The sequence below is a fragment of the Lepisosteus platostomus genome, chromosome 13 (genome assembly GCF_059453375.1).
Source record: "Lepisosteus platostomus isolate fLepPlt1 chromosome 13, fLepPlt1.hap1, whole genome shotgun sequence".
Classification (NCBI taxonomy): Eukaryota; Metazoa; Chordata; class Actinopteri; order Semionotiformes; family Lepisosteidae; genus Lepisosteus; species Lepisosteus platostomus.
In genome coordinates, this window is record NC_142623.1 from 38961937 (window position 1) to 38975788 (window position 13852).

The 13852-nt window shown below is 35.7% G+C and overlaps 1 protein-coding gene across 4 annotated transcripts in view; it reads left to right on the forward strand.

Moving 5' to 3' along the window:
- The window catches only part of glra1 (glycine receptor, alpha 1), a 58320-nt gene that overhangs the window by 27570 nt on the left and 16898 nt on the right, over positions 1-13852 (forward strand). For all 4 annotated transcript variants that reach the window (XM_088604565.1, XM_088604568.1, XM_088604566.1 and 1 more), the window contains 4 exons: positions 3647-3714; positions 7798-8021; positions 10216-10298; positions 12451-12588. In XM_088604565.1, the coding sequence (XP_088460691.1) occupies positions 3647-3714; positions 7798-8021; positions 10216-10298; positions 12451-12588 (513 nt within the window). The remainder of the gene's footprint in view (positions 1-3646; positions 3715-7797; positions 8022-10215; positions 10299-12450; positions 12589-13852) is intronic.

The window sequence follows — 13852 nt, forward strand, 5'->3', positions numbered from 1 at the left end:
AGTCATTAAAATGCAGCAGTTGAAGGAGTTTCATATTAAATCGTAAACAAACAGAATGAAAACTATAAAGAAAAGGATTTTCAGGGGCTGGAGGCTCTTGTTATTCTGCTCTTTGTCCATGTGTTGAACTTACATCTAAGGTATAACTTCTATAGCTGTTTTAAACTGCAGCCCAGGTCTTTGGTTGAAATTCCTGATGCAATTACCGTTTGTTGTTCATGTCTACTGCAAATAACAGCAATGCTGTCATAGTTCTGAGGAATTCAGAGCTTTATAGGTTCAGCACTGGAATTTTGATCTTTCTGAAGCGTTTCCATTAAAGCTTAAGGTTTCAGAATGTTTAGCCTTCCAATTAAAACATTCAACAACAGGTTTCAGCTGAGCTGAAGGAAGCATCCTCTGGTCTATGGAGGGTTTATTATTTGAAATTTTTGGGTGGGTCAAAATTTGAAGCAAATGCCTGAAAGTCTCTGTAGCTTCTGAAAGTTAATGGCTGAAACGCAGTGTGGGCCTGTTGTTTACATCATTGTTACTTTAAGTAATCAAATCCCATGTCATTTCAGGAACACTGTAAACATTATATTTTACAGTGGTATCTTTCACCACCAGTTTGCCACTGTACAGTACATCTGCACATTTCTACGTCTAACTCTGTTTTACAATGATATACTCTGGTAAAGTTTTATAAGAGTGCACTGGTGCTTGTGCACCTGCTGACCTGATGAATGTGTTTGGAATGGTTCAAGCAGTGACCCACACATAATAGATCAATATAGTGTCAGGGAAGTGACACAGCAAAACAATTTAGACATTGCTCGAAAAGACAGAATTATATATCTATAATAGAAGAATCTTCCTTGTGAAACTCGTTACATCCCTTGTGACTGCTTTACTTCCTGGCACTATATTGTGTGGCATAACAAGCAAAAGCGAAGTGATTTGGTGTGATGAGTCACCCTGCGACTGCGGCTAATGAGCTCTTTTTCTTTCCTCCTTACTGCAAAAATGTGAAGAGAGTTACAGTGGGCGAGAGGACATTCAATTTCCCTTGTTTTACGTCACACACAAATGGATGTCAGGAAAAGATAAATTATTATATTAATTTACCCTGCGTCCTCTGTAAAAAATGTCCTCAAGAAAAACAGAACAAAAGAAGCATAGTGGGATGTCCCATCTGTTCATAGAAATAAATTCTACATTAAGAATTGGCTTCACTTGGCAGAAATGTCTTTTGCTAGTGTACGCTACCAGTATCTGAGCAATCTTTTATTTAACTATTATTCAATGATTCCTTTTCATATAGATATCCGTTCACCAGAGTAGGTTGCCTGAACAAATTAATCATCTCAATCCCATTTGCAATCTGTCTGCTCTTTTAAAAAGAGGAATGGTAATTTTGGTAGAAATCCCAGCAAAAGCAAATGGTCTTTATTCATGGGCAGCTTTAAAAAGAAACCTTTCAGGGAAAGCTGATCATATTTAGTGCTTTTTCTCTACTTGGATACTGATACTTTTTTTACATAATTTTAAGATATGAAAAGTAAAATTGCATTAAAAACTATATATATCTACAGTAGTATCAACTATTATTATTGCTTGGATATTAAAGCAAGGTGTCACAGAAATGAAAGAAAAACATCTATTATTTTATTTAAGCACAGGTTAAGGAGCAGACGTTTTCCTTTATGTTGCATCTTGAAATATACAGTTCAAGCCATTATTTTTTAGAATGCTTTGCTGGCGTATATGTGGCTGAATTTTGTTTTTTTTTAATGCCATCTCAGTGAAACCAGCACCACAGCTCCTTGTTTTCTGAGACTCTAACCAGGAGCTGTCTGCTCTATACTCCTGTAAAGGGTCCTGTTTTACCTATTCAGCACCTTCACACAATTTCATTCTGCTGTTACAACGAAATGGTATGTACAGCACTTAATCAAGAATACCCAATAGGATTAAGGTATTTTTAATGGTGGTGCAAGGTGCAGCCCCAGAAAGTGAACTCCTCTGTGTATCTATTGAGCAAATGAGGAACTGTGGAGGCTATACAAGCCTTCCACCCACAGCACAAGCTAAATGCATTTCTGCTGCTTTTGAGAAACTGGCCATTTTGGGATTCGGGAGGTAGTTTGTTCTTCATGCTCATTAATCTCTGGTAGCTCATCTGCAATCAAGCTTTTAAGGTGTGTAAGCTTCAGGAATAATGTGGTGATTTTGAGATATTAGAAACTAATGTTCACTGGACCTGGCCCACAAGCTTCCAGCTCATTTCCCCTCCTACGCCAGCTTTGATAGATAGGAAACCCTAATGATTTAAACACGTCTTTGCATCCTCCTGACACATAAAGTAAAGCTGCATACTATGCTTAGATTTTTTTCAACAGAATCAGCTAACTTTCTATCTCAAGAATTAAAAAAAATAAGGTTTGGGTGTGGTTGTTTTTTATTATTATTGTTTAATTTTTTTTTGCATTTATATTATCAAGTAATTAAGAGATCAACATATCAGTATTGGGCGGTCATGCGTATCTTTAAATGCTCCTGCAATTGAACACCCATACTGTAGGTTCCCCCGTATTATTATCTGGGATATTTTGATTATGATTAGCTAGAATCTGCTTTTTTGATTCTGGTACTTAATTATGTTTTGAGATCAGTTTCATTAGAGTGGATTGCTCACTACTCGCACTGAGATTCTAGCCACTCCATTTCACTCAAGAATGACATGTATGACATCAGCTGGTATGGCCTACCCCTTTTATCAAGAGCAAAGTCTTAGGGTGGAACCATAGCTCTATAGATTCAGACTTAGTTTTAATTTTTTCCTTGTATACAGTTACTCCTATTTACAGCTGTAACATTACAACATTACTACAGAAGTGTCTCCATTATGGAGCCCTTACTATTTGTTCAATATATCCAAAACAAATATGGGTGGTTGCTCCTGAATGTGCTAGTACAGGGGTTAACCTGTGACATTTGTCTATGGCACGCGTAATACAACCAGAAACTTTGGATTTTTTTTTTGTGGATGCTGATCTGCAGCATACTCGATACTGAACTGCACTACATAACCCTGGGAAAAGAGGAAGCGGTAATGTACCTACTGTATGACGTGACGGCGAACTGAGAGATGAGAATTACATCATGGTTGCTTGGTGCGCTACACGTAAGCCAGATGGTCAAAAGCTAGGCTGGTAGCATCTTTGCTGTGACGTAAACTAATAGCCTCTGGGCTATTAAAAAAAAAACTCATCTGTAAGTGTGATATGTACAGTATGGCTTAAATGATTTTGACTTAAATTAGAGATGTACCTCTCTCAGATAGACGTGTTCAGCGCCGTATACTGTATGTGACTTTGTTGGCGATGTGCTGTAGATAGGTAGTTAAAAAATTAATATTGGTTCTTAATTAAAGGTGTGTTTGTGATCTGCTGGTTTGTGATATTACCAGCTGATAACAGTACGTGGCATGCGTCAGAACGGCAGAAAAAGTAGCAAGCAGTACAAAAAGGTGGCCAACCTCTGTCCTAATAGATCACATATAAGGTTATATACCGTATACATTATATAACCATACAAGCAATACATTTGTGCTGTAGAATGTTCAGACATCTATAATGTTTTGTGACTTTGTGTGTTTTCACAGGTCCCCCTGTAAATGTTACATGCAACATCTTTATCAACAGTTTTGGTTCCATCGCTGAAACGACCATGGTGAGTGCATTCTAATCCCAAAGGTTTTTTTTATCTTGTAGTGGAAGAGCCAGTTCTCAGAGGGGTTGCTAGCCTGTGGGGTTGGAGACTTGAACCCTAACACTTTTCAATTCCCACTTCAGTTGTTGTTGTCCCATTTTAGTTAGTAGGTGGCATTGTCACTTTAAAAATTCTGATTCCTTCATAATTTTTCAGTATTTGACTCCGTCCTTTGAATACATCCTGTTCTGTATTTTTGGTCTTTATTTTGCATTGTCAAAACTCCCTTTAAAATTCAATTAGCAGTCGCTGAATGTTCTCTGGATCCCAACTTGAAAACATCTTCTTTGTCCTCTGAAAATAGGATTATTTCAATATTATCCAAAGTTTTAAAAATGGTATAGGTGTGATTATTGTACAGTCCTTCTAGTTCATCTCTGTTCTGTTAGGTACGGTCAGCATCTAGCAAAAATAAATGCACAACAATATACAGTACATTTATGTCAGTATTCTGTCAGACATCTAACTCTGCTCTAGTGACCAGTGTCTCCTATAAACTGCTTGAGATATTGATAAAGGAAAACATTTAGCACCTGTAACATTCAGTGAGAAGCACCTTGCATCCTTATTTGAAGAGTTTGAGAGTTTTGATAACACAAACTAAAGTTTAAAAGGAATTCACATGAAAAAACGTAGATAATGTGGATCACTGAAGGTACATTCACTGTGTCTATTAAAGGACTGGAAGGGAAATATAGATAACATGAAAAGTCGTAGTTTGTTTTATTTTCATTATCCTTTTTACATGAAGTACTGGATAAAATTAACTAGGCTAAGGCAGAAAGGTTTTTTTTCCTCATGCCTTTAATGTAGGCACTCAAAGGATAAATGCTACTGAAAGAAATGGTAGTGGACAGTTTCAGTAAACATGCACGTGATTAAAATTTAACAGGAGGGAATGAAGCCAGTGCAGTTAAGGCTTTTCTAAAGAAAGTAATCCACTTAAAAAGTGCATTACATAATCTTATGAAGAGTAAAATGTTTAATTCATTTTCACAATTCTTTTTTTGGATATATATTCTAGACTGCGATTGCTCAATTCACCTGAGCTGATACATGTTAGATAGTCATACTGTATCTCTCCTTATGACCTGGTTCTCATTAAACAAATAAAAAAATAAATGTAGTGAAATATTAGTATTAGACTAGAACAAATTTAGTGCCTATATTCAAAACCTAGTTATTTTTAATTCTCTGTACTTGATATCTTTATTTAATGGATTGATGAACAAAACAGATCTTAGATCTCAGTAACAAGGTTTGCTGTTGAAAAAGATGTTAGTGTAGTGCACGACCGTACTGACCATAAACCACAGTAATCATTTTATTTAGCAGTTAATCGGATTCAGCTTAACGTTACTGTAAACATTTCATGCTCACATCCACAATGTTTCTCTAAAAACTGGCAGAATCACACAAACACGAACAGACATGATCCCGACAATAAAAGTTAATATCCTGAACGGCCCAGAACTGTTCAACTGAACCAGGAACCATCTGATAATCCTAATGACTGACTCAAGAGCATGTTTAGAAGAACTACACAAATTAAGATGAAAGGGGGACACCAGTCAAACCCAGCATTCATGCTACGCATCGGCAGAGCTGTCTCAAAACTGCTGCCGCCTGCAGAATTACTTCATGCAGAACAAATGCCACATTTTCCACCCTTTTTCCTCGCTACAACTGGTGGAATTGATCCAAGTTGCCAGCGCTTTCATTCAATCTGGAACAAAACGGCAGCAGTGATTGTGCAGGGGAGGAATAGTTCAATAAATCTTTAGCACTTATCGGGCTGTTGAGGAGCACTGCTGAGGATGGTGTTTCAGCAACCAAAGGTTTATCAGGCTCACTGCCCTGCCAGGACCGAGGTACAGTATCCTCCTGGCCTCCTGCTGTCCTAATTGTTTACTCTGTTTTAAAGATATGAGGCCCAGGAGAGACAAAACCAGCTATTTAATTAGCTTGCTGGTCTTTCATTTCCCCGAGGACAGGTGAGAGCTAAGGCATAAATCCCAAGCTCTGAGGGAGAACATTAGCAGCCCTGTCATTTGTCACCAGAGTTAGTCTCTCCAGTCACAAGAGCTGCAAACTTTTTAAATCTATCGCAGTCAGGAGCAGCTTTGGCCTTCGGCTTGAATCACATTATGAGCCATTGTCACACATCTGTCTCTTCATCTATTAAACTGGGTGGAAAATATGAATATATATGTTTATGTTGATAAATATGAAATATTGACTCTTCCATAATTTCCAACAGAGCCTGGCAAGTAAATGAATGGTTTGTTTGGTAAATATTTCTACTGCAACCTTGCAGAACACTATTAAGGTATAGAAATGTATTTTATAGAGCGAGGTTGGTTCCAATACTCTTTTAGTGCAAAAATATATTAGTAGCCTCCTTGTCTGTAGAGGATTCCATTGTAGATGTAACTCCACGATAATACAGTATACTTAATGAAATGTTGCATCTTTGTGCTCACAAAATGTATAATGCCTAAAATGTACAGTATATAGCCGACCAAAGTCTTGACTAATCACACTTTAACCACATGTGTCAAAAAAAAACTAAAATGGTGGTCAACTCAGGGTCTTCTTTTGTCAACATTTATTAGGAAATGTATCAGAATACTACTGAGAGTTACTGTATTAGTGCCTTAGCTGCTAACGATGTTCAACAAAAAAGTGAAATCTCACATTTCCTGAAGAAAATGATTGTGGTTTTAAATCAGACTGGCAAAAAGGAAGAGCGATCATGTAATACTATAGTACATGGATGTCTACCAATGGGTGCCTGATAGAATTAATTGTGATCTTGATGAGTTATACATGGGTAATTACTTAATGTGTCATCCAGATTCTGTTTATGTCATGGGACTTTTAACATTTTGAGATGAATCAGATAAACATAGTACAGCTTGTCTTGAATAGGCTTAGATGATAATGTCCCTGATTGGCCTTTCAGTTTCAGGTTTTCATTTAATTCTGCAATTTTCTTGAAAAGGAGATCTTTTAAACTATGTAACACATTATTTTCCAGAAGGCTATGTGATCTTTATCAAATGATGAAATAGTTTTATATGCACGCTTCTGAGAACAGTATTAATCATCGGTCTGACAGGAATTCATTATTCAGTGCTGCTGGACAATCATACCATGCATGTCATATTGGAGTCCAGTTTTATGAATGGCTTTTCCCTTTTATGGGAATTATACAGCATGTATTCTCTGATTTACTTTAATGATCACATGTAGTCTATGGAAGAAAAGGCTCTATTTATATATCCTTTTGCCTCCAGTTTTGGAAAGAATTGATGAAAGAGAGAAAAATAATTGCTATAAAATAAAATGTTAGTATGTAATAAAAATCAAATCTTGTGTAAAACTTAAGTGCACCATAGGACAGTGAAGGGTTGCTATTAATCATAAAGTGCCACACTGGCATGGACTCTAAAAGTGCAAATGGTGTTATGATTATTGTGTGATAAATTTGTGATAAAAACCATGGCTAGTGAGAAGGATCTATCACGTAATGAGGTATATTTAACAGAAATCAAGGTTTTAGCCAGTGATGGCTACTGCATGTGACAAATTGGTGCCTGAATCCATGTGTCATCTTGGGTTGAGAAGACTACGGAAAACCAATGCTGCTGATCATAGAAGCAGTCAGGGCAGAAGACCAGACTCTCAGGATGTGATATTAGAAACCTCAAGGTATGTTCTCTAAATGACAAGCATTCCAGTAGAGACCTTGCTATTGACTGTCGTGGTGTGGGTGTTAATATTGCTTCTGGAACACTAAGGTATATATTGTCCCAAAGCCTCTAAGGACTTGAAGCACCACTTCAAATGAAGCTGCTCTATTTACTGGGGAGTGGTAACAAAGTCAAAAAAGTTGAAGAAGGGCAGCAAAAACGTGGAAAGCAAAAAGATTGATTCCTTGAATCTGTTGTCCCGAGAAAAGAAATTGTGTTAACAAAAGTTATTACTTACAGGACCTGTTTTTGGTAGTAACTCTCCCATTGCTTTGGTTCACAATGTCAGGATTACAGAGTCAATATTTTCCTGAGACAGCAGTGGAATGATCCCCGGTTGGCTTACAGCGAATATCCCGATGATTCCTTGGATCTGGACCCGTCTATGTTGGATTCCATTTGGAAACCAGATTTGTTTTTCGCCAATGAAAAGGGAGCCAATTTCCATGAAGTTACAACAGACAACAAGCTACTCCGAATTTCAAAAAATGGAAACGTGCTTTATAGTATCAGGTAAGCCACTGTCTTTCTGCACTTTGGAGAAAACACTGTCTGTTAGGATTATTCTGTAAAACAGGAGCTCTTACAAATGGAAACTTTACAACTGGGAAATTATATTGGCCTCAAGAGATTCTAGATGTGAATTGTAAAATGCATATCTTTTTATTAAAAAAGGTATGCAAATCATCTTATAATTTAAATCATTCTTCGTTTTACAAAATAAGCATGTTAATTTATCTATTTACCTTGGTCATGAACATACTGTAAATTTAAAAGGAAAAAATTTTATAAGGTTATATTATAAAATATAAGGTTAAAATATTTTTGGTCTTTTTCCGCTGAGCTTTAACCAGATTTAACCAAACTGTGATTTGACTTCAGTTGAATGAAGCCCTTGTTTAGCTTATTTCACAGCATGAAACCATTCCTTCATAGTGTTACCATCACTAATACACACAATACGAAAGGGAAAGGAATCTGTTTACAAGGGTATGTTTACTTTTACATTCTGCTGACAATATATCCCACTTCTACCAAGATATAAATACACTCAAACCAGCTGTGGTGTATTTAATATTTCCTTCTGGACAACCTAGTGTAACCGATAAGGAAAAAATGAGACTTTCATTCCCTTTTGCTTGATATTATCACACAGATCCCATAGATCAGTTCTCTCTTTTCCATGGACTGCCATTAAAATCGAGCTGGCTGCAGTATACAGTTTGATCGAAAAATGCTCATAAATCACAGCTTTATCTGGCCCTGGCAGAGTGATGCTATCAGTGCAGAGTGTGTACTGTATGTGAAAATGTTCAAGTCCAGAAAGCTTTTCCTTTGTTTCAGAATCCAGACAGAGGATGTGTTAACCAGCAGCTGAATGTAATCTTTAATATTAATGCATGCAGTCATTTTATAATTACATTTACGCTGTAGGAGTTTATGGTAAGAAACCCAATGATAGTCCTTGTACTCTTTTTCAATTATTGTTGCTTGTGTATTCAATAGTAATTTTGACATTAATGCACTCTAAAGGAGCAATATGTCTTCTCTTGTTCCTGTCATAATTAGAGCTTTTCCTAATGTTTACTCCCTTTAAATATATATATAGTTAATTTTATATTATAAAAAATAATAACCTGTATCCTGCTACTCATTCTGCTATTAATAATAATAAAGATAACGTGTCACTAAATACTATACTGTACATATTATGATCATTAACCTTCATTACCATTATAGTGTGTTAAGCACAGGCTCATATTATACAATTCAAACCCTTTAGGTCGGAGGTATTGCAAATATATTTCACAGCAGTCATTATGAGGAAGCTTAACAAAGACGGAGTATTGGTGCTGTCTCATTACAGCCACGGCCTCCAAATCGAGATGAATCTCTGTCAAGAATTTTAAATATGAACACCACTGACTTACTATACAAGTCTGTTTCAGGTCTAGTGTAATGGGCATGGATCATTTGTTTGTAAAAACTGAAATTGCTAATAAACGTGTCTCTCTCTCAATGGAGTGAAGGCTATTATTTGAATCTGCAGTGTGTGAGAGTGAATTTGCTGCTGACAGCTGTGAAATGTCTTTGACACAGATGCCTCACCCTCATTACTGGCTCTTTATTCATCACAACTGGAGTTAAGGACAATAATCATTTTGCTTAATGACACCATTTTCGTTACTCTGAAGTGAAATGTGAAAAACAAACAGCTAAATAACTTTTTAAAATTATTTTTTAGATTACCATAGGTCAGAGGTAAAAATGACATTGCCTTTCTAAGTGTGCTGTTATAACAAATGCCAGTTTGTATAGCAGTATCTTTTGTCTTTATTTGAAATATATTTTTTAGAATGGATTTTTTAAACCCATCAAATGACAGCAGGTAAAGGTTTCAAAATGTTGTCTGTTTTTACATTATCTGTGTTGTTTGTTTTATGCTCATTATTAACTGTGCAAGCATATAATGAGAACCCAATTCACGCATTCATTTCTGAAAGTAATATCTATAAAGTAAATATCGTAACTCTGCGGGTGAGTGTGTGAATACCTAAATGTGCTTGGTAAATAAAAAGACAATGTGTTTAGTTGTATTCTGTAGTGGCTGGGTTTTGAATATCTCTGGTATAGTGATAAGATCTCTGAATTTTGATAAGGTCCTAGTCAGTTCTTGATACCTGACTGAAAAACCTGTTGTTGTCAGAATAACACTGATCCTTGCCTGCCCCATGGACCTGAAGAATTTCCCCATGGATGTGCAGACCTGTATCATGCAGCTGGAGAGCTGTGAGTATTCCATTATCCCTAAAGCACGGGCGGGTTCTTTATTTCTTTATATGAGATGTATGTGCAGTTTATCTGAAAGACAGGATGATGTAGAGTGCAATGAAGTTAGAGCAGTTTCAAACAGATGCACCATCAGACTGAGATTTGCTTTAGAAAGCTTTGCTTTTTTTTAGCTTTTGTCATCTTGTTTTCAGGCCTTTGTTTTTATAAGATCTTCTAATCCCAATTCCTTGAAACTGTTTAGCATGTTTTATTGTTAAAGCAGTGGCTCTGAGGGCAATTTCCTGAACATGAAAGATCTGTTAGAAAAAAGAAAAATCTTCCTTTAGACTAACAGTTTTTTACTTTTATATGAATCTGCTAGAAATATAATTATTGGAAAGAAAATAATCTCTTACTGTTAAACGACTCCATAGGTAGAAAAAATTTAAGCTTCTATTCATGAGAGCTCACAAACACAGGTTTTCATTTTTAGACCGTCAAGAGATTCGCCACTAGCCTGATTTTCTTGAGGAAAAAAAAACAAGTCTGAAAATGATTTGAAAAGCCTAATTTTCGTTACCACATATTTCATTTTATTTTCAAATCTTTTTATGCAAACATTGTTTATTCATCTTCATTCTGTTTAAAGTATCAACATAAAATGATTTACTTCAATCTGGCTTAATAAAAGTAATAAGAATTCTTGGTCTTGTTTTGCGTCTTTTGAAAATCAGGCTGATATTCTCAGTTGTTTTGTGCCTATAATGCAGTGAATGAAAATTGCTTTCACATCTGAAATATGTAATTTGTACTCCGAGGCTGATATTGCTGGAAAGCGTTTAGCATTGTTAACATTATTTGCTTTCCTCTTTTATTATCTTAATCGTTTTCAAAAAATGAAAGGAACAAACTAACAATGTAAAGTCATGCAGTAGGACTGAAAACAGTTGTTAGTATTTTAGGGATCTGAGAGTTGATTTATTCCTCAAAACATTCTAGGCTGCCAGCTCTGTAGGAAAAAACAGAGTTTCAGACATTATAAATACAGAAACCAGAACCAGCAAGACAGTGTACATGGATAGACATGGGGCATTACTTGTTTTGGTGTGCAATGTTTTCTAATATTTTCTAACAGCTCTGCCCCTTATCTCAAAGAGAATATGAGCATGTGTCTTTTAGGCTGTTGAACCTATAAATATGGCTTAATTTTCATTTATACATATATGCCTTCTTTAATATATTTTTAACTTAGTTTTATTGGTATTTTTATTTCTAAAATTATCGAACTATCTTATATCTAAGAAAATGACTTACACTTACTTAGCAACTCATATAAAAGGAGAAAATCATTATTACCTAATAGGGTAACAAAATATTCAAGAATTAAACTTGAAGTTTTCATGTATTGTAGTTTGCAGCTCATTCTGAAAACTTAATGATACCTTTTTCATAATAATTCCTCCTATATACATATAAAACCTGAGATATAGTAATGGCTAAATTTTCCTTATTCTCTGCATCATTTCAGCCATGCAACACATGAAGTAACCAGATAATGTGTCAATAAAATGGACATAATTCATTTTAAAAGTACATGCAGAGGTCAAGCAATATAAAAAATTAAAGACACTAATAAAAATATTCTCATATGCCATTTTTTGCATTTTGTACCCTGCAACAATCATGCTTACTTTTTAAAATATTTTAAAATTGCTTAATATCTATTTAAGATATTTTCAAAATAAAGTATTGTCAACAAAGCACTAAAACATTCCTATTATTTCTCATAATAAGACGTTCAGACAATTTAACTACAGTACATTAACGTACTTTCATACATTTACAGAGAACACAGTAGTTCACATACTGTAAATGATATTTGTCTCCCCTGTCTGGTCCTTCTCTGTTTGAAAGACACAGACAACATCGTACACTGAATGTGTTCTACATGTTCCACAGTAAAACATGAATAAATATGTAAATGTTACACCGTAGTAAGTAGTAAGTAGTTTAACAACTTGTTTAACATTCCATTACGTTTAAAAATGAAATGTTAAACTTAATATTCTTAATATTCAGTTTTATTCATGTCAAAAGCTGGGAAGAAGAGTGAAGATTGTTTCACACAGCTGTTTTATACATTGTGTCTTTGTCTGTCTCCCTGTGCTAGTTGGATACACTATGAATGATCTCATCTTTGAATGGGATGAGAAGGGAGCTGTGCAGGTTGCAGACGGGCTGACTTTACCTCAGTTTATTTTGAAAGAAGAAAAAGACTTGCGAGACTGCACCAAGCACTACAACACAGGTTTGCTTCTTTGCTTTCGTTCAATGTGCGTTTTAGGAATGAGGCTTAACATTATGAATTAAAAATGTCAGTTACTGTTCTATCATGTGTAGTGTGAGGGTGGTACGGTGACACAGTGGTTAGCATTTCTGCCTCGCACCACTCGGGCCCTTAGGTAAATTTCAGACCTTGGTTGCTGTGTGTGTGGAGTTTGCATGCTCGCCCCGTGTCTGTGTGGGTTTCCTCCGGGAGCTCTGGTTTCCTCCCACAGTCCAAAAACATGCTGGTAAGGTAATTGGCTTCTGTGAAAACTGGCCCTGGTGTGAGTGTGTCCGTGTCTCTGTTTGTGTCTGTCTGCCTTGCGGAGGACTGGTGTCCCATCCAGAGTGTACCCTGCCATGCGCCCATTGCTTGCTGGGATCGGCTTTGGCTCTCCCATGACCCGGAATAGGAAGAAGACATCAGAAAATAAATGGATGGATAAATAATGTGATACAGACAAATAAAACAGCTAGATTTTAAAATAAGCTTTAAATAACTAATTCTGTTGAACAACGATAACTCCAATCAGTAATAAATTAAGTTACACAGATTGTACAGATATATCTATTTAAAAAAAGAGAAAGTAAAGCCTACTTTTAAATTTCCCATCCTTTGTCACACAACCCACCCCACCCCCCAACACTTTGAAGAGTAACTTGCGAATCAATTCCTAAAGAATAAAATCAACATGGAGTCTTAAAGAAATCAACACTCAAATGATTGCTACATTGTCACTAAATAATTTGGGGGAGAAAGACACAGGCCATATTGTGTTCTTCCATCATCTGATCAACTGAACTGAAAACCATCTGTTCATCCAACTACTGTACCAATCTGGGATTGTTACACTCCAAATAAAACTTAAAAGTGCTGAAGGCCAGTTTATTTTATATCTAAAATAGGCATTCAGAAAAAAAACAGATTGGTTCTTTTTTTTCTTGGAAAAAAGCTTTAGAACAAATCCAGAGGCAAATCAAAGCCCAAAATATACAATTAAAGATTTTCCTCAGTGTGTTTGTCATTAATAACTGAAGGCTCAATTTTTTTAATGAAAAAAGTTATTCTCATTCTATTGTGTTACCAATGAACATTACTTAGCAGGCATACATTTCTAATTCAGAACATCCTAGGGCCACTCTTGCTTCAGTTTACATTTTTGTTTCCATAAGAAATATGAAATATGTAGTGCAATCATTTTGAAACAATATCAGGTCCTTGAAAATTGGATTTCCCACAGAAATAT